This window comes from Emiliania huxleyi, assembly GCF_000372725.1.
Source record: "Emiliania huxleyi CCMP1516 unplaced genomic scaffold EMIHUscaffold_84, whole genome shotgun sequence".
Taxonomy (NCBI): domain Eukaryota; phylum Haptophyta; order Isochrysidales; family Noelaerhabdaceae; genus Emiliania; species Emiliania huxleyi.
Genome location: NW_005195736.1, coordinates 365,123 through 383,663, shown reverse-complemented (window position 1 = coordinate 383,663; position 18,541 = coordinate 365,123). Strand labels below are relative to the sequence as shown.

At 69.0% G+C, this 18,541-nt stretch overlaps 4 protein-coding genes across 4 annotated transcripts; 1 reads left to right on the top strand and 3 right to left on the bottom strand.

The window, feature by feature from the left end:
* Positions 1–96: 96 nt before the first annotated feature.
* On the bottom strand, positions 97–3,189 carry EMIHUDRAFT_219295 (hypothetical protein; the record flags this gene model as incomplete). Its single annotated transcript, XM_005758777.1, has 7 exons — positions 97–120; positions 777–842; positions 1,015–1,433; positions 1,621–2,087; positions 2,343–2,572; positions 2,826–2,924; positions 2,956–3,189. 7 exons carry the CDS (start codon positions 3,187–3,189, stop codon positions 97–99), a joined length of 1,539 nt encoding a protein of 512 aa, XP_005758834.1.
* Positions 3,190–4,148: 959 nt separating this feature from the next.
* EMIHUDRAFT_465895 (hypothetical protein) lies at positions 4,149–6,129 on the bottom strand. Its single transcript, XM_005758776.1, has 3 exons — positions 5,622–6,129; positions 5,224–5,498; positions 4,149–5,054 (listed from the first exon to the last, which is right to left on the bottom strand). Exons 1-3 carry the CDS (start codon positions 6,106–6,108, stop codon positions 4,413–4,415), a joined length of 1,404 nt encoding a protein of 467 aa, XP_005758833.1. The 5' UTR covers positions 6,109–6,129; the 3' UTR covers positions 4,149–4,412.
* A 1,619-nt stretch (positions 6,130–7,748) lies between these two features.
* EMIHUDRAFT_453483 (hypothetical protein) lies at positions 7,749–14,407 on the bottom strand (the record flags this gene model as incomplete). Its single annotated transcript, XM_005758775.1, has 12 exons — positions 7,749–7,925; positions 8,018–8,245; positions 8,322–8,477; positions 8,584–8,718; positions 8,839–9,171; positions 11,205–11,411; positions 11,634–12,297; positions 12,554–12,937; positions 13,074–13,179; positions 13,256–13,501; positions 13,570–13,750; positions 14,039–14,407. 12 exons carry the CDS (start codon positions 14,405–14,407, stop codon positions 7,815–7,817), a joined length of 3,120 nt encoding a protein of 1,039 aa, XP_005758832.1. The 3' UTR covers positions 7,749–7,814.
* A 1,335-nt stretch (positions 14,408–15,742) lies between these two features.
* On the top strand, positions 15,743–18,157 carry EMIHUDRAFT_465893 (hypothetical protein; the record flags this gene model as incomplete). The annotated part of the gene is made up of 5 exons (XM_005758774.1): positions 15,743–16,339; positions 16,382–16,876; positions 16,946–17,287; positions 17,519–17,674; positions 17,755–18,157. The coding sequence occupies 5 exons, from the start codon at positions 15,743–15,745 to the stop codon at positions 18,106–18,108; spliced, it is 1,944 nt and encodes a 647-aa protein (XP_005758831.1). The 3' UTR covers positions 18,109–18,157.
* Between the last annotated feature and the right edge of the window lie 384 nt (positions 18,158–18,541).

Below are 18,541 nucleotides of genomic sequence, written 5' to 3'. Positions count from 1 at the left end.
CACAGCACACAGGCTCGACACAGGTGCGAACTGGCGCGTGCTAGTACTATCACCGGCACACCGATGAAAAAGAGAAACCGAATTCCCGAGAATTCTTTACGGTGCGCGCCGGTCCCGTGCCTGTGACAAACAGCACGCAAAGCACGCCGCCCACCAGCCTCCTCGACCTCCCCACGGACCTCCTCGTGCGCGTTGTCTCTCGCTGCGACCCCGTCAACATCGCTCGCGTCGCGGCCGTCTCGCTGGGCCACGGCGACGCGCAGCACCAACCGCTGCCGAAGAAGATCGAGGCGTTGGCTGGGCAGCTCGTCGTCGCTGTGTCGGCAGGAACCCTCCACAGCCGACGGCAGTGTCTGGAGCTGGGGCTGGGGAGGCAGGGGCAGGCTGGGCCACGACGACACGCAGTTGCAGCTGCTGCCCAAGAAGGTCGAGGCCTTTGCTGGCCAGCGCGTCATCGCCGTGTCGGCTGGAACCCGCCACAGCCTCGCCATCACCGCCAACGGCGCTGTCTGGAGCTGGGGCTGTGGCGGTGGCGGCCGGCTGGGCCACGGCGACCAGGAGCGCCAGTTCGAGCCCAAGAAGATCGAGGTGTGGGCGAGCCGACCGCCCACGCCTGCTTCCTCTGACGGCAGCGACGGTGGCGACAGTGAATTGGGCGAGTAGGAAGCAAGGCGAGTAGCTGCTGCTGCCGCTCGACAGGTGCACAAGCCCTCCGCCTCCGTGGCCACTGTCGGAGGAGGTTGAGCTGGAGGCTGGTACCGCCGCGCATACGCCACCGCCGCCTCCACCGCCGTGTCGAAGCAGCCGATGGAGACCTGCTCTCTGTCCACCCTGTACCGCGCCTGGAAGCGGCCAGTAGTGGACGCCATTTGCACGCCCTTGTACCCGGTGCTGTTGCTGGAGAGGTGCAAGCGCAAGCCCTCCGCCTCGGCTGCCAGCCGGCGCCTCCACCTCCACCTCGCCGACCGCCCGTGCCTCGCCGCTCCCGCCCTCGCTCTCCGCCCTGGCCGTCACATCGTCCTGGTCGTCCGCCTCCTCCTCGAGGACCTGCACGTGCCGCGGCGGCGCCACGCCCTCCGCCGACGAAGGTTGAGCCTGAGGCTGGTACTCACCATTCGCCCGCGCCTCCTCCGCCGCCTCCACCGCCGTGTCGAAGAGGCCGAAGTAGACATACCTTCCGCCCACCTTGCGCTGCGCCACGAAGCGGCCAGAGGGGTGCCGCCACACGCCTTTGTAGCCGGTGGCGTTGTTGCTCGAGAGATGCAAGCGCAAGCCCTCCGCCTCTGTCGCCACTGTCGGAGGCTGGTACTCGCCGACCGCCCGCGCGTACGCCACCGCCGCCTCCACTGCTGTGCCGAAGGTGCCGAGGTGGACATTCCGTCCGGCCATCATGCGCTGCGCCCTGAAGCGGCCAGCAGTGTGCTCGAATACGCCTAAGTAGCCGCTGCTGCTGCTGCTCGAGAGGTGCAAGCGCAAGCCCTCCGCCTCGGCTGCCGGCGCCTCCACCTCCATCTCCTCCTCCACCTCGCCGACCGCCCGTGCCTCGCCTCTCCCGCCCTCGCTCTCCGCCCTCGCCGTCACGTCGTCCTCGTCGTCCGCCTCCTCCTCGAGGACCTGCACGTGCCGCGGCGCCACGCCCTCCGCCGAGCGCCGACGAAGGTTGAGCCTGAGGCTGGTACTCGCCGACCGATCGCGCATAGGCCACCGCCGCCTCCACCGCCGTGCCAAAATTGCCGATGTAGACATCCTTGCCATCCACCTTGCGACGCGCATCGAAGCGGCCAGAGGGGCGGTGCTTGCACACGCCACTGTAGCCGGCGTTGCTGCGGCTCGAGAGGTGCAAGCGCAAGCCATGGACCGCGGCCGCGGAGCCGGCAGCGGACGGGCTGGCGCGCAAGCGCGCCGGCCACCTGCCGCCCGCGCTCTCCGGCAGCAGTGGTCCGACCTGGTCGTCGCGCTGCGCGCGCGCTCGGCGGCGGCGGCCAACTGCACCGGCGGCAGCGCGCAGCTCGCGCTGCTCGCCAATCTTTTGAAGCTCGCCGGCGCCGGCTGCCGAACCCGGCCAGTTCGATGGATCAACTGGCGCGCTACATCGCCGAGGCCAGGGTGCGTCCACAGACCTAACTCAGTTTCTGTACCCGGCAGACGCTCACCCGCTCGCCCTCTAGTCGGCGCAGCAGCTTGACGAACGCGTCGCCGCCTTCCGCGACGCGGCGCGCGGCGCGGCGGCCGCCGCGGGCGGCGCCTCGACCGTCGCCTCGGCGGCCGCGTCGACCGACGCGGCCGCCACCCGCGCGCGCGGCGGTGGCGGCGCGGCGGCGGTGCTGAGCGCGCCGAGCCACTTGAGCAGAGCGCTGTACGAGGTGGCGTCTGCGTGGGCGGCGGCGACGTCCTTCATCGCGGGCACGACCGCTTTGTCGAGTGGGAAGGAGGCGTCATTGTACGCCCAGAAGAGGTCGCCGGCGAAGCCATTGTCTGACGAGCACGAGAGGAGCTGCGCCGCCGAGTAGTGTGCGCTCGAGGCCGGGAGCTCGGCGATGACCGTCGGCTTGTCGAGCGCCCACGCCTCCGCCTCGAGGCGGCACGGGTCGTAGCCCCACGACGGTACATCCAATCATAGTAGTGCACGTTAGAAGTCGAGGGCGGCGCTCTTGCCCGACGGGTACGCGGAGGCGAGCGCCGTGTCGTTCCAGTACGAGGCGAGGCAGCCCGCTCTGCGCCACCGACGACCTCTTCAGCGACGCCGAGCCGGTGGTCCGGTGGTGACCTTGAAGGAAGAGTGGGCGTGGACGGCCTCGGCGACCATCGCGGTGAGTCTCGCTCACCTCGACGCTCTTCTGCGTGTTGCACGAGCCCTTCATGCACCACTCAGACTCGTTCACCACCTCGATCACGAGTTCGACGTTCTCGGCGCCGTCGAGCGCCTTGAGGTACGGCACCAGCGCGATCCTCCACGTACGACTTCGACTTGGCGGCGTCGGAGATCAGGTCGTCGTGGCACCGCCTTTTGTCAAAGTCCTTCTTGCACATGTACATGTCGAACGACCACAGGCACAGCTCGAGCACGAGGCCGTGCTTCGCCGCGAGCGACGCGAGCGACTTGAGGTCGTCGGCGTACGACGCGCCCCCCGGCCCGGAGACGCTGTCGTCGGCGGCGAACGACGGCGTCGCGCGGCCATCGGCGTGCATACAGGCGCGCCGAGTTCGCGCCCGCCGCCGCGATCGCGCCGAACGCGCCGTCGAAGAAGGAGGCGTTGTACGCCGAGCCGATATCTGGCCGATATCATACCCGATTCCACGGAAACTGATCTACACCTTAGCAAACCCCCCCCGATTCCACGGAACATTAGCGCCGAGCCAGAAGGCATTCGCCGAGGCGGCGGCGGAGAGACGTCGGGCCCGAGGACCGAGGGCGTTGCAAAGCGCATTTCGACCACTTCATTAAGATGCCGTACGTCGCGCCACAGCCAGCAGCCCGCCGCCGCCCTACACTCCTCTGAGTGCAGGCACTGGCGCCACAGCCCGCCCGCCGCCGACCTGCTGCATCTGAGTGCATGCTACCCTCAGGCACAACGCCGCCTACGGGATCGTCGCCGCCCAGGCGCTCTTCTTCCTCCTCGGAGGCATCCGCGACAACTTCATGGAAGGCAAGACCGTCATGCCGGACGAGGACTCCAGTCGTGGTGGCACGACACGAAGCTCGGCGACAGCGAGAACCAGTCGCCGCGCATGACGGTGATCTGCAACGGCTGGGGCACCTTAATCGGCACGATCGCCCTCCCCTCAAGATCGCCGTCGCGCTAACGGGCGGCAAGACGACGCTCGCCAAGACGCTCGGCGCCGTCTTCGTCGTAACCAACCTGTGGCTGTGCAACAGGTCTTCCTCCCGATGAACGCGCTGATGGAGGAGCACTGGACGAACAAGAAGAACAACCCGGCGATGGTGAACAAGGGCGACGTCACGCCGTTCTGCGCGATGCTCGTCATCGAGTCGGTGTGCTGGCTCGTCTCGCAGGGCGGCCTCGTCGACTTCGGCAAGATCAAGATGGTCTGAGCCCCCCTCGCCTGCGAGGCCAGGTGCACCGTGGAGAGGCAGAGCGGAGAGTCCGGCGGAGACCGGCGTCTATTTTCTAACCCATTTCGCTTGCTCAGCCTCTCATCATTTTTGCTCAGGCGACAAAGAAACGAGTAATTATGCGTCTCTCTCACACACCGCCCTCCTCTCTCTCCCCCGGCACCTCGGACGCCGCCAGACCGTCCCAGCCCTCGAGACCGCCGCCACACACCGGCGGCGGCATCGGCATGACAGGGAGGGAGGGACGGAGTTGCGCAGGAGGCCAGCCACCACCGGGCTGAGAGAGAGGCATGCTCCGCGAGCGACCCACCGCGCGATGGGGCCCGCCCACACCGGCTCAGTCCCATCCGTCCCACTCGCCCAGCCGCTTCTCGCTGCAGTCGACGCGCCGTCTCCGCGGCTCGTCACCGCCGCCGGCCGCATGCAACCCCGCCGCACCGCCTGCCCCGTGCCGGCTGCCAGCCCCGTGCGCGGGCGGAGGCGGCTGGCCGGCCGCGGCGTGCGCGGCGCGTGCGTATGCCTCAAGATCGGCGCGGCTCATCGCCCCGAAATCGGGCGCGCCGCCGGCGTCCGTGTCGGCATCGGCATCGGCGGCGGCGGCGGCGGAGGCAGCGGCGGCGGCGGCGGCGGCGGCGGCGGCGGCGGCCGCGGCGGCCGGCGGCGTCAGCACCGCCGTCCGCGGCGGCGGCAACGGCTCGGACAGCGGGCCGTTTCGTCTCCACTCCTCCCACTCGCCCGACGCGAGGAAGCTAGCGAGGATATCGCGCAGGATGGCGCGGCCGCGCTCGAAGAGCGGGGCCGAGGGCGGCGCCGCCGCCTTGGCTGCCGCGTCGCGCGGTAGCAAGATCGCGAAGGGCTCGTCTCCAAACTCGCCGTACAGCTGGTCGAGCAGCGCGCCCTCGTTTGGCATTTTGAACTGCCGCACCGCCGCCCAGATCGTGTCCCGTGCGATGGCTGCCTCGAGGTCAGACCCGTTCACCTGCAAAGACACGAGAAGAGAGAGAAAAAAAAGACACGTCCGGGGCACGTCGTCGGCACGTTCACGATCTCGGGTGGTCTCTCTAGCCATGCGCCGCCAGCTTGCGATCTCGGGTGATCTCGGGCGATCTCGCGTGATCTCGGGTGATCTCTCTAGCCGTGGGGGCTACCAGCTTGCAGAGCGGCCGGTTGAGCAGCTTCGAGGCGAGCTGGCGGCGCGCGGCGCGCAGCTTCGGGCTGTTGTCCTCGGCCAGCAGGTAGGACACCGCAGACTCGGCGGCGGCGGCGGAGTAGGAGCCGAGGAACCCCTCGACCTGCGGGCCGACCAAAGCGTCCACCTCGCGCCGCGCCGCGTCGACCAGCTGCGCGCGGATCGGCCCTAGGATCGGGAGCTTGGAGAGGGCCATGCCGATGGGGTCGGACTGGATCAGAAACTGGCCGATGCCTGGACATCGGTGACAACCAGCAGGGGAGGCATCTCGGACGCAGGCGGCCGGCGCTGTGGGGGAAGGGGGAGCGCGCGCGAGGGCAGGCTGCGGCGGCGGCAGCGGCGGGGGGGGAGCGGCACCATCGTACAGGACGTGTCCAAGCATGGCCTCGACAACCTCGCTGCGGATGAGGGCGTTGACGATGGCGGGATCGACGTCCATGTCCTCCGAATAGGAAAGCACCTTGGACGCCGTCTCGTTGCCCAGCAGCTCGCCGACCGGCCGCGTCTCCTGCCGAAGGCCGGCCTCGACCAGGTTCCAGGCGCGCGCAAACTGGCGGCGCTGCTGCGCCCAGAAGCGGTGGTCGTCGCGTAGGTCGCGAAGCAGGTGCCGCGCCTGGCTCGGCGGCAGCACCGACCGGATGGACTGCCGGCGCAGCCAACGATCCAAGGAATCCAGCAGCGCTTCGCTATCGGCGGCGCACGCATCGCGAGCCAGGCTGCTGCCCGGCGCGTCGTCCAGGGCGACCGCCGCGCACCGAGGCGCCACCGATCGCACGCTCGCGAGGCCGAGCGAGAGCCCGTGAGACAGGGAGGGCGTGAGGGCAAAAAGCAGCAGCGCCTTCATTGCTGTCTCACATAAACGCTGTCTGGCACTCATTGCGATGCAAGTGAAAAAAGAAAAAATGAATTAGCATCGGCCCGGTGGTGCGCTTCTTTGTTCTTAGCTCCCCGGCCCTGGATAGTGAGGCTGATGACTGCACTCCAAGTGTGCTCCAAGTACATCGTCCTAGGGGCCTAGAGAACACAGCCCCCTCTCCCTTTCAACTCTCTCGCACAGCACACAGGTTCGACACACCGCCCGGAGCCGTTCATCGGCATCGGCAGGGCCAGTGGAGGGGCGGGGTACTTCCTCCGCATCAGCCGCGGCCCAGCGCCATGGACGCCGGCCTCGGTGGCAGCCGGAAGAACTGCCTGTCGTTTTGGTAGAGGAGGGAGTTTTGCAGCCGCTGCTCGAGCGGCAGGTTACAGTAGCAGCGGTCGCCCAGGCAGCCGGGCGTCTCATTCGTCGCGCGAACCTTCGCCACCAAATCATCCCACGCCTCCGTCTTGACCAGCGCCCCGCTCTCTGAGAGATGCGCCACCCTCCGCACGCGGTACTGGTAGTTGATGCTCGACAGGCCCTGCTCGGGGTAGAACGAGACGCGAAGGAGGTCCTGCGCCGCGTCAAAGGCGACCGGCTCTCCGCCCGGCGCGACGAGCGTCTCACCCGCAGTCGGGATGAAGATGAAGTTGCCTAGCCCAAGGTCGATCCACCGCTGGTCCGGGGACGACACCAACGTCATTGGCGTGCGGCGCAGGCAGCAGCCGGGCAGACTGCGGGTGGAGCCGCACGGGGCGACGGCCCAGCAGGGGAGGCAGAGGCAGGGGCAGCAGCCAACCGGCGGGCACGTGAACGGGGAGAAGGGCGGGCCGTTGCACACTCCAAAGCAGGTCGGGTCCCGCGTGAAGTTGAGGCCGAGGTCCTTGGTGCCGAGAAATGGCGCCGTCGCTGTCGCCGGCTGCCAGTAGGCGTCCTGGAACGTGACTAGCACCTCGTTGGCGAGGTTGTCTTGCATCCAGTAGAGGCCCTTTAGCCGCTCCGGGCACTGTTCCGGTGCCACGCCTCGCTGGAGCATCTCGATGAAGACCTCGTCTCCGCTCTCCAGCAGCGACAGCTCGGTGAACCCAAAGCAGCACTTCATGTAGCCCAGACAGACGGCGGCGGGGCACAGCGCGCATAGCGGCGACCGGTGCGAGAACCAATTCACCGTGCCGAGATTGCACGAATCGGGCCATGGCAGCCCGAGGCAGCAGCTGACAAAGGTCCGAGCCGGGTTGAGCTGCGGCGGGTCGTAGGCGCCACCGTCGGCCGCCATTTTTGCCAGCGACGGATAGTCGCGGTCGAGCTTTGCGAGGGTTTCCGCGGGGCCGTTGACAATGGAGAATAGCAAGGGCGTGGCGCCGCAGCACCACATGTCGGTCAAGTCGACAGTGCTTTGCATCGACAAGGCAGCGTACCCGTTGTCCTGCCGCTTCTTTTCGATGTACTTCGGGGCGGGCCTGGAGCACGCGGGGCGCGCGCCGCGCGGCATTGCAACACCGCGGTACGCCGCCTTCTTTCAAAAAAAGAAAAGACCCGGTCGCACTCCAAGTGCTCCAAGTGCAATGAGTCCATTCGTCCCTTACAAGATCCGGCGCGCGAAACTCATGGCAAATGGGTCGTTCGCGAATTTCTTTGGTTTGTAAACCGTGGGCTCCGTCTCTCGCTCGCTTGAGGTGAGCTCTCCCCAACTACGACAAACGATGGCGCGAGCTTGAGCGCGCGCCAAACGTGGTACTGGCGGCCGTGAGCGTGACCACGGCCGCGTGCGCAAGCTCGAGCGAAGAGAGCGGCTCGACCACCTGGTCGAGCGACGAAGCGAAAGTGGGCGGCGGGTGGTGGGTTTGGGAGAGTGGGGACAAGTGACACTCTAAACTTGGGCGCGGGAGATCACCTCGCCATCGATGTAGTGCATCGCCTTTGGGTTCGCGGCCGCCACGACGAGGCGGCCGAGGGAGGGGCAGACCGCCTCGACGAGCGGGACGAGGTACTTGTTGCGCGCGACGACGGCCGCGCTGTTGTATGAGGTCGCGACGCCGTCAACGATTGGCCAGCCTCCGTGCTTGGTGAGCGGGCTGTGCAGCCCGTCGGCCACGACCGTGCTTATCTTGAGGACGGGCTCCTGGCCGGGGGACGAGGGGGGGTCGCATCGGGAGAGGCAGGGGTGTGTGGTGCTGGGGGTATAGGCGCGCCTGCACGAGCGCGCCCGCGGCCGGCGACGCGAGCCAGATCGTCTCTCCGACGGCAACCTCGGACGCCTGCTTGAGCGCCTTTGCCGGGCCAGCGGGCAGCTTGTGCGTCGGGGTGAGCGTGACCGTCGCCGTTGCGGTCGTCAGCGAGAGGAAGAAGGCCGCCTTGGCGGACGGGTCGGCCAGCGAGAAGGAGGAGACGACGTCGAAGCCGAGGGTGCCTAGTAGAAGCAAGCGACGGTGAAACGAGTGAAACCCCCCTCTCTCACACGGCATCGAAGGCGAGGGTGCCGTCGGCCGCAGCGACGAGGATCGAGTCGCCGGCGGAGAGCGAGGAGAGGGGGGCGGTCTCGCCGTCGGCACGCTGCACCATCGCAGAGCTCGGGAAGCACGACGGGTCCATGGACTGCGGGTTCAGGTCAAGTGGGGGCAACGAGGGCGGCGGCGACGTGGGCGGGGCGGAGGGCGGCGGCGGCGCGACCGCGCGCGGCTCGGTGTCCTCGCGTTCGTTGACGTTGGGGTCGACCTCGCTGACGGGCTGATTCAGGATATTGCCGGCTTGGGTGGCTGAGTTTCTCGCGAATACATAGTTCGCGTTGCGCACGGCGGAAAGTGTGTTGCCATCCTTGAACACGCTGGCCGTGCTCGAAGCAACCGTTCCCGCAGCCTGGAGTGCCCCACGGGCTGCCGATTGCTCGACGGGCTGGAGCGTCACGGTGAGGCCGCACTCTGGCTCGAAGCACTGCTGCGCAGGGCGAAAGGAGCCCTCGAGTTCAGTGACGTCGATGTCGTTCACTTCGGCGGAGATCGTGACAACGACGGTGAACTTGATCACGGACACTTCCTCCACGACAACGCCCTCGGGGAGGGGTGGAAAGGGTGGCTGCGAGGGCGGCGGCGGCGCGGGCGGCGGCTGCGAGGGCGAGCCGGAGGGCGGCGGCGCCGCCGCCGGCGGCGGCGACGGCGGCGACGGCGGCGGCGGAGAGGGCGGTGGCGGAGAAGGTGGCGAGGGCGGCGGAGGGGCAGGTGGCGGCGGCGTGGGCGGCGGCGGCAATGGCGAGGCGGAAGGCGGCGGCGGCGTGGGAGGCGGCGGCGACGGCGAGCCGGAGGGAGGCGGCGGCGACGGCGATGCGGAGGGAGGCGACGGCGACGCGGAGGGAGGCGGCGGCGAGGGCGAGCCGGAGGGAGGCGGCGGCGACGGCGAAGCGGACGGAGGCGGCGGCGACGGCGAGGCGGATGGAGGCGGCGGCGACGGCGAGGCGGACGGAGGCGGCGGCGACGGCGAGGCGGAGGGAGGCGGCGGCGACGGCGAAGCGGACGGAGGCGGCGGCGACGGCGAGGCGGATGGAGGCGGCGGCGACGGCGAGGCGGATGGGGGCGGCGGCGACGGCGAGGCGGAGGGAGGCGGCGGCGACGGCGAGGCGGACGGAGGCGGCGGCGACGGCGAGGCGGATGGAGGCGGCGGCGACGGCGAGGCGGAGGGAGGCGGCGGCGAGGGCGAGCCGGAGGGAGGCGGCGGCGAGGGCGAGCCGGAGGGAGGCGGCGGCGACGGCGAAGCGGACGGAGGCGGCGGCGACGGCGAGGCGGATGGAGGCGGCGGCGACGGCGAGGCGGACGGAGGCGGCGGCGACGGCGAGGCGGAGGGAGGCGGCGGCGACGGCGAAGCGGACGGAGGCGGCGGCGACGGCGAGGCGGACGGAGGCGGCGGCGACGGCGAGGCGGATGGAGGCGGCGGCGACGGCGAGGCGGATGGAGGCGGCGGCGACGGCGAAGCGGACGGAGGCGGCGGCGACGGCGAGGCGGATGGAGGCGGCGGCGACGGCGAGGCGGATGGAGGCGGCGGCGACGGCGAGGCGGACGGAGGCGGCGGCGACGGTGGCTGCGGCGGGGAGATCGGCGGCGACGGCGAGGCGGACGGAAGCGGCGGCGACGGCGAGGCGGACGGAGGCGGCGGCGACGGCGAGGCGGAGGGAGGCGGCGGCGACGGCGAGGCGGAGGGAGGCGGCGGCGACGGCGAGGCGGAGGGAGGCGGCGGCGACGGCGAGGCGGACGGAGGCGGCGGCGACGGCGAGGCGGATGGAGGCGGCGGCGACGGCGAGGCGGAGGGAGGCGGCGGCGAGGGCGAGGCGGAGGGAGGCGGCGGCGACGGCGAGGCGGAGGGAGGCGGCGGCGACGGCGAGGCGGAGGGAGGCGGCGGCGACGGCGAGGCGGAGGGAGGCGGCGGCGACGGCGAGGCGGAGGGAGGCGGCGGCGACGGCGAGGCGGAGGGAGGCGGCGGCGACGGCGAGGCAGAGGGAGGCGGCGGCGAGGGCGACGGAGGCGGCGGGGACGGCGACGCGGAGGGAGGCGGTGGCGACGGCGACGCGGAAGGAGGTGGCGGGGAGGGAGAGGCGGACGGTGGCGGCGGGGAGGGAGAGGCGGAGGGAGGCGGCGGCGACGGCGAGGCGGACGGAGGCGGCGGCGACGGCGAGGCGGAGGGAGGCGGCGGCGACGGCGAGGCGGACGGAGGCGGCGGTGACGGCGAGGCGGAGGGAGGCGGCGGCGACGGCGAGGCGGAGGGAGGCGGCGGCGACGGCGAGGCGGAGGGAGGCGGCGGCGACGGCGAGGCGGAGGGAGGTGGCGGCGACGGCGAGGCGGATGGAGGCGGCGGAGATGGCGAGGTCGAGGGAGGCGGCGGCGAGGGCGACGCGGACGGCGGCGGCGGAGATGGCAAGGCCGACGGCGGCCAGCACACCTGGGACAGGCGGAGGGCCATAGGGGCTGGGCACGGGGGCTGAGTGAGCGCGAGAGTTGAGGAGCGCGCGGTGTGGGGGGAGCCAGAGATGCGAAGAGCTATGCAGAGGGGGGAGCGCGCGCCTTCCAGCCCGACTCGGTGACAAACTCGTCAGAGACCCACGTCATGGTCCCATCCGACGGCACGACACCGGCCGGGCCCGAGGTGCCGCAGTACTTCACGCCGTTGACGAAGAGGTGGTCGAAGGGGCAGTCATTGCGGAAATCGCCGTCGCCGTCGTAGTCGTAGTAGGGGTAGGGGTCCCCCTCCACGTCAAAGGCGATCACGTCCAGCCCGACCGGCGGCACGTTGTAGATGGTGCAGCCCTCGAGGTTCGGGTAGTCGTTCGGGAAGTCGGGCGAGGTGGCGCACGAGCCGCCGTCGGAGATCAAACACGGACCGGTGGTGCAGACCTCGCCGAGCGGGCATGACGGCAGGGAGGGCGGCGGCAGGAACGGCGGCAGCGTCTATTCCTGTTGCGTGGCCGGCGGCGACGGCGGCGACCGAGGATAAAATCCACAGACCGCGCCGTCCGTCCTCGCGCAGACCCACTCATCAAAGTGGGAGACGCGCGCGTAGACGCCCGGGAAGTTGGCGTCGGCGCAGCCGGAGCCCCAGCTCACGATGCCCGTGAGCACGTAGTTGCCGTCGGCGTCGATGCCGAAGAGGGGGCCACCCGAGTCGCCCTGGCACGCGTCCTCGCCGCCATTCGCGGTGTCGCCGGCGCAGATCATCGTGTCGTCAATCTGGCCACTGTAGGCAACGTTGCAGTCCTCATTCTTGACCACCGGCACGTCGACCTCCATGGCCTCCGGCGAGGACACGCCGTCGGAGGACATGGTGCCCCAGCCGGCGACGGTGAGCATGGCGAGGTGCTCCTGGAAGGGCGTGTCCATGCCAGGGCCGTCGAGCAAGTCGATGGGCGCATAGCCGGTTACAGGCGTGGCGAGCTTGAGCAGCGAGACGTCGTTGCTTTCTGAATTGGGAGAGCCGTAGTCCTCGTGGTTGAAGATCTCCGCCACCTCGTGCAAGGAGACGCACGGGTCGGTGTTCACGTCGGCGACGACGTGCATGCCGACGGCCACGCGGCCGACGGTGTCTTGCGTGCAGTGCGCGGCGGTGAGCACCCAATCGGGCGCGATGAGCGTGCCGCCGCAGTAGTGTTTGCCGATAAAGTAGCCCGGGCCGTCGAGCGAGACGAGCCAGGTGTACCTGTCAGCAGACGGCGGCGGGTGGCGAGCGGAGCGCGGCGTTGGCGCGGGAGGGCGGGGCGGGCATGTACTTGCGCGCGGGGTCGACGGGCACGCCGCCGACAATCATGGGGACAACGACGGCCTTGGATGAGGTGGCGAAGCAGTAGCCCGGCAGCGGCGGCAGCGGCGGCAGGGACGGTGACGGCGGAGAGGACGGAGGGAGGGGGGTGAGGGTGAAGGTCGCGCTGCCGTAGGAACCGGAGTCGAGCGTGAACGTATAGCCCGCACCCTCCCACAGGTTGCCGTTCCAGCCGTCGCCGTCCGAGTCGTACATGTCGAGCGTGCACTCGCCGGGCGGCGCGGAAAGAGTGCCGGAGTAGGGCGCTCCTCCACTGCCGATCAACGCGCCGCTGCACGTCAGGGTCCACGACACCTCTCCCTCCGAGCTGCCGCCACCCACGGTGACCTGGAACTCGATTGGGGGGGCCGGTGGAGCGAGCGGGGGCGACGGCGGCGGCGATGGCGTGAACAGCCTCATCTCGGCTCCCTGGTAGTTGACGAGGCCATGGCCAAAGTAGTCGTCGATGCCCGTCTCGCCCAGATCCTCGGCGCCCTCCTCAAGCGCCGTGCGGACCTCGGCGTTGGTATAGGACGGGTACCTGCGTGGCCGCGAGGCGTGTCCGATGCGGCGGTTTGGGTCCGACCTCTGGGTGGTGTTGGTGCTGGTGTTTGTGGGTGGGCGTGGTGTTGGTTGGGGGGGGGGGGAAGGGGGGGGGGAAGGGGGGGGGGGCTCACTTGTTCCAAAACACCATTGCCAGGCCAAAAACGTGCGGGGCGGCCATGGAGGTCCCCCCGGACGAATCATAGCCCGGAGGGCCCACCCCAGTGTCCCTCGGAGGGCCTAGGGAGGAAACAATTATCCCCTGAAAACCGTGGGAAAACGGCGGCGCTGCGGCCTTTTTGACAAGGGGGGGCACCGACAGTCGAGACGAGGTCGACGCCTGGGGCAGCGATGTCGACTTCGTCGTTGTACTGCGAGAAGCTCGCCTTCTTGTTGTTGCTGTCGGTGGCGGCGACGCTCATGACCGAGGAGTAGGACCCCGGGTAATTGTAGCTGTCATCTCCGTCGTTGCCGGCGGCCGCGATGCTGAGGATGCCGTCATCAAAGAATGTCTGGAAGGCATCACGCTCAAAGTCCGACCGACCCGGACCTCCGAGCGACACTGCGGAAGAGGGGGGGGGGGGGGTGTTAGATGAGTCAAAGACGGGGAGGGGATCTAGGCACGCTCACTCGAGACGATCTTGGCTCCGCTGTCGACACATCGCTGAACCGCATCGACGAGTTGTGAGGCATAGGTCCAGCCGCACGCCTCATCCTCGTCGGGCGTGCTGGGGTCGTCGAGCAAGCCGACCTCCCCAAACACCTTGACTATCTTCAGGTCAGGCGCGCCCGGATAGACACCGACCACTCCCTCCCCGTTGCCACCGATGGCGGCGATGGTGCCCGCGACATGCGTGCCTGGTGGGACGGAGGGAGGGAGGGTGGGGTAGAGGGGGCGGACGGAGAGACGGCGGGGAGGGGATATGGCGGCGGAGAGGGCGGCGGAGAGGGCATGCGTGCCGTGGTTGCAGATGTCGCCGCCGAAGTAACGCGTGCCGGCTTGGTCAGCTTGGGACGGGTCCGCCGCGGTGGCGTCAGAGGGGAGGTCAGGGTGTGCGAGCAGGTAGCCGGAGTCGATGATGCACAGCGGATGCGTCACCGCCGACGGGAAGAAGGAGGCGTTCGGCACCGCTTCGTTGTACACACGCTCGATCCCCCATGGCGTTTCCTCGGCTAGCTGCCGCTTCCGCGAAGCCGAGGCCGAGCTTGTTGCTAGGAAGCGCCGCTGATCCTCCTCGACCCTTAGCCCCGAGCGCTCCGCCTGGTCCTGGAAGGCTCGCGCCGTGCTGTTGTCCTCGAATTCGACCACTGTGAGGGTTTTGTGGGCTGCTCGGATTGTCATATTGACGTTTCCGCGCCGAGCAGCGGCCATCTGCGCTGCCTGCACTGAAGCGGGCGACCCTCTCGTCGTCGTAACCACCAGCCTAGACGGGACCGCGGCGGCGGAGGCTGCGAGCAGGGCAAACATCCGCATGATTCCGTAGGGCGCCTTCGTAGCGGGACCGACGAACACGCGGCGAGCTAGCGGCGAGCTAGCGGCGAGTAGCGGCGAGCTAGCGGCGAGCTAGCGGCGAGCTAGCGGCGAGCTAGCGGCGAGTAGCGGCGAGCTAGCGGCGAGCTAGCGGCGAGCTAGCGGCGAGCTAGCGGCGAGTAGCGGCGTGCTGGGCGCGCGCTTTCGCGATTTTTTTATTTTTTTTGTTTTTTGCAAAAAGCGGTCGGGTACCGGTTGTATCAAGAATACTCACTCCCTCACTCACGGCCGACGATGAAGTCTCACTCCCCAACGGTCCGCGCGTGCCGTTCCAGTCGCAGCCCAAGAAGATCGACGCCCTGGCTGGGCATCGCGTCGTCGCTGTGTCTGCGGGGATCGATCGTCCACAGCCTCGCCCTCACCGCCGACGGCGGCGTCTGGAGCTGGGGCCAGGGAGCCTGCGGCAAGCTGGGCCACGGCGACGAGCAGAACCAGCTGCTGCCCAAAAAGGTTGAGGCCTTCACTGGCCAGTGCGTTGTCGCTGTGTCGGCGGGAGCCCGCCACAGACAGCCTCGCAATCGCCACCAGCGGTGCTGGATTTACCTGGGGCAAGGGTGAATACGGCTGCCTAGGCCACGGAGAGGACCTATCGGACCAGCTTCTGCCCAAGAAGGTCGAGGTGTGGGGGGCGCGGGGGGCGCGGTAAGGCACGGTTCGTGAGTAATTTTCGCGGACGGCGAAGCTGGTGGGAGTCCTTTTTTGCGCAGCGGCGCCGCCAGGCGCCCGCCCCGGTGGTGGCGGCCCCGCTGAGCCCCTTTGGCTCGGCGCGGGCGGGGGCGCGAGTAAAAAGAAATTTACTCGTCTTCCCAGAACCTCGCCTGCGTCGACGTACGACGAAGGCCGCGAAAGACCGAGTTGGCGAACATCAACACAAAAAGGGAAAGTGGGCACTTTCGCGGAATAAAAAATAAAGCGATCAAGAAAGAGGGTTTGGAGAAAGGAGCAGCTCGGGAACTAGGATTTCTTGTTGTGGGTGTCTGCCTCTAGTTGTTTTTGTTGTTCTTCCTATCTCTCTTCGAACTAGGCATGCTTGGAATCTCGGGTTCTTGGCGCGGTGTGTTGGTAATGGAGGGCTCGGCGTTTTAAAGAATAAAAAAAAACTAGAGACCGTGTCCTCCTCCCCCACCCCTCGTATGGCAGTATTGTTTTTTTGTATCGCAGGCGCCCCTACGCTCAGGATACGAAACCCATTGGTGTGCCTTTGCGGCAGCGCGTAAGAGCCGCCCCTGTGTCCCTGGAGTCGCTGCCCGCCAGCCAGGCGCGCCCCTGCCAATGCGCGCGCGCCGCAAAGGCCCACCAATGGGTTCCGTCCTCGCCTTCCTAGTCGGCACATTGCCGCTCGCGTCCGGGTCAATCCGCCGACCCGAGATGGTGGCGGCGGCGCGCTCGGTCCTCCGTCCTGAGGTGGTGGTGGGGAACCACAACGCCGAGGCTGTGGCGGAGGCGCACGTGGAGGCGGTCGAGGCGAACGTGGAGGCGGCAGAGGCGGGCGTGGTGGCGGAGGCGCAGGCGGCGGAGGCGGAGGCCGGGTGCGCGCTGCGCCTGCTCGGCGGAACATGCTGGTCGTGGCGCGATGAGAAGGAGGCCGTGCCGGTGCCGTTCGAAGAGGCGACGCCGCGGACTGAGGCGCTCAAGCTCGGGCCGTCATGCGAGACGGACTGGTTTTCCGACGCGGTGGCGTCGCAGCTCTCCGAGTGGACGGCGTCTGAGATCCGGCGGATGCGCGGCAAGGACGCGCTGACGATGACGCTCTCGAACGACGACGTGCCGGTGCTGCAGCGGCTCGGCCTCGAGGGGACTGAGATCGAGGTGTACGGCGGCGCGCTCAGCCCCGGCGCGATGGTCACGCTGCAACCTGACGCCGGACACGTCCGCGGACACGTCCGGGACCTGTCGAGGACCTGTCGATAGGTCACGCTGCGCAACCTGACGCTGGTCGACATCGCGCCGGTCCGAGTCTCGTACGGCATGTGCTACGACGACTACGAGTGGTGGCAGAGGCAGGACCTGCTCACGCAGTGGCTCGCGGGGCGGGCCCCGGACGGCGCCCAAGTTGCGCTCACGCACATCGACGTGCGGGTCGAGGGGCGGTGGACGCTGCGGCAGTCGACGGTGGGCGGGATGCGGGTGACGTACGACTACGGCAGCGCGGAGCTCACGCTGCGCGGAAACATGCTGCTCGACTACGACATGCACGCGCTCACGACGTCCGCGATGAGGCGGTGCCGAGGCAACTTTGAGATCGGCGACCTCGACGTCGTTCCGTCGCTGATGCCGGAGGCTGCGGCCGAGGCGATGCTCAACCCGTTCCTGCCCGTCCTCGCGCAGGAGATCGCCTCCATCCTCTGCTACGGCGGCCCGGACCCGGAGGGCGGCCTCAACGTCGTCGGCGCAATCACGCCAAAGGTCGCGCTCTCTCGGGGGGCGACTCCCCATCTCCCCACATCTCCCCACATCTCCCATCTCTCGCCAAAGGTCCAGTTCTCGGGCGGCGACTCGGTCTCGGTCCAGTTCTCCGGGCTGCAAGGCCTGACCAACGCCCTGCTGCGCGAGCACGCGGGCGTGCTGTGGCTGTTTGAGAACCGCAACGCCGAGCGCTTCCTGCCCTCCCCGCCGCCGCCGCAGCCGCCGCCACAGCCGCCGCCTCCGCCCCCGCACCCGCCGCGCGATTGCTGGCTGCCTTGCGGCGGCGCGTCGGGCGCCTGCCGCGGCTTCTGCGGCGGCAGCGGGCTGTGCTGCTCGACGAGCTACGAGCTCACGACGGCGCAGCAGGGAGGCTGCCCCAAGTGGGCTGGGTGCGACGGCTTCCACTGCTGCGTCGAGGCGCGGTCCCGGGCAATCCCGGGCAATCTCGGGCAATCCCGGGCAATCTCGGGCAATCTCGGGCAATCTCGGGTAATCTCGGGTACTCTCGGGGTGCGACGGCTTCCGCTGTTGCGTCGAGGTGCGCGACACGGACGGCGACGGCAAGGTCGACGAGCAGCGCTCGTCCCATACCTCCAGAGTTTCGAATCCAGTGTGGGTTCAGTCCCGTGGGTGGTGCGGTAGGTCGATGAGCAGCGCTCCTTCTGGGACGCGTGGGACGGGGCAGGCTGGCACCGCCTCGGCTGGCGCGCCGAGGACACCACGCGCCGCTGGCAGCAAACGGCGGCGAGCCGCTGGCAGCAAAAGGCGGCGAGTGGCTTCAGCTGGCGCACCCACGAGGTCTCCCCATATCTCCCCACATCTCCCCACATCTCCCCACATCTCCCCCCTCACTCCCCCATCTCTCGCTGTCCACGAAGGCCTCCTCGCACGACGGCTTCCTCGGACCGCTCGACGGCGTGCTCGAGCTGCGCTCGTACACTCCGCCGCCGCGCTTCCCCCCCCTCCTCCCACCCCCGCCGCCGCCGCCACCTCCACCGCCACCTCCACCGCCGCCGCCGCCACCACCGCCTGTCGTCTCCGAGGCAGCCAACCGAGGCTGGTGGTTGCTCCGCGTTGAAGGGCGCTCGAGCGGCCCCTCTAGACGCTTGCGACCGCTCGCCACGACAGCGATTGTGCTACTCGCCGTCGCGTTCGCTGCTCTTGGCCTAGTAGCTGCGAGGCGGCCGCGAGTAGGTAGTCGCGCATCCTCCTCAGCCGTATTGATGATTTAGTTTGTCGTGACTCGGGCGTGTTTTTTGGACCCTTGAATGGGTGGCTGTATCCTCTTCGCTGAGCCCACGGCCACGGAGCTGGCCTTGCCATACCGTCCGCCTTGCGAGCGTGCTCACGCACGATCCTGGGCTCACGTGCTTGCACGCGGTCGCAGCGTCATCAAGATATCACAAGGCTCCACGCTCCACGACAGGACCGGCCATGCCGCTTGCCGGGTCGCGGGTGGCGTCCTCGCAACATCTGGAGAGGTGGGCAACCTCTGAGGAGGCGTGCGGCGTGCTGACGGTGAGCAAGAAGATCGCTCCCGCGGCGTCAAAGCGGCGTGCGCGCGGCGGCAAGGCCAGCCGCGCGCGCCGGCTCGAGGAGTCCCCTTCCCACTGCTTGATCCAACCCTTGGCCCTCTGATGTCCAGTGCAGCACATGTACTCTTGG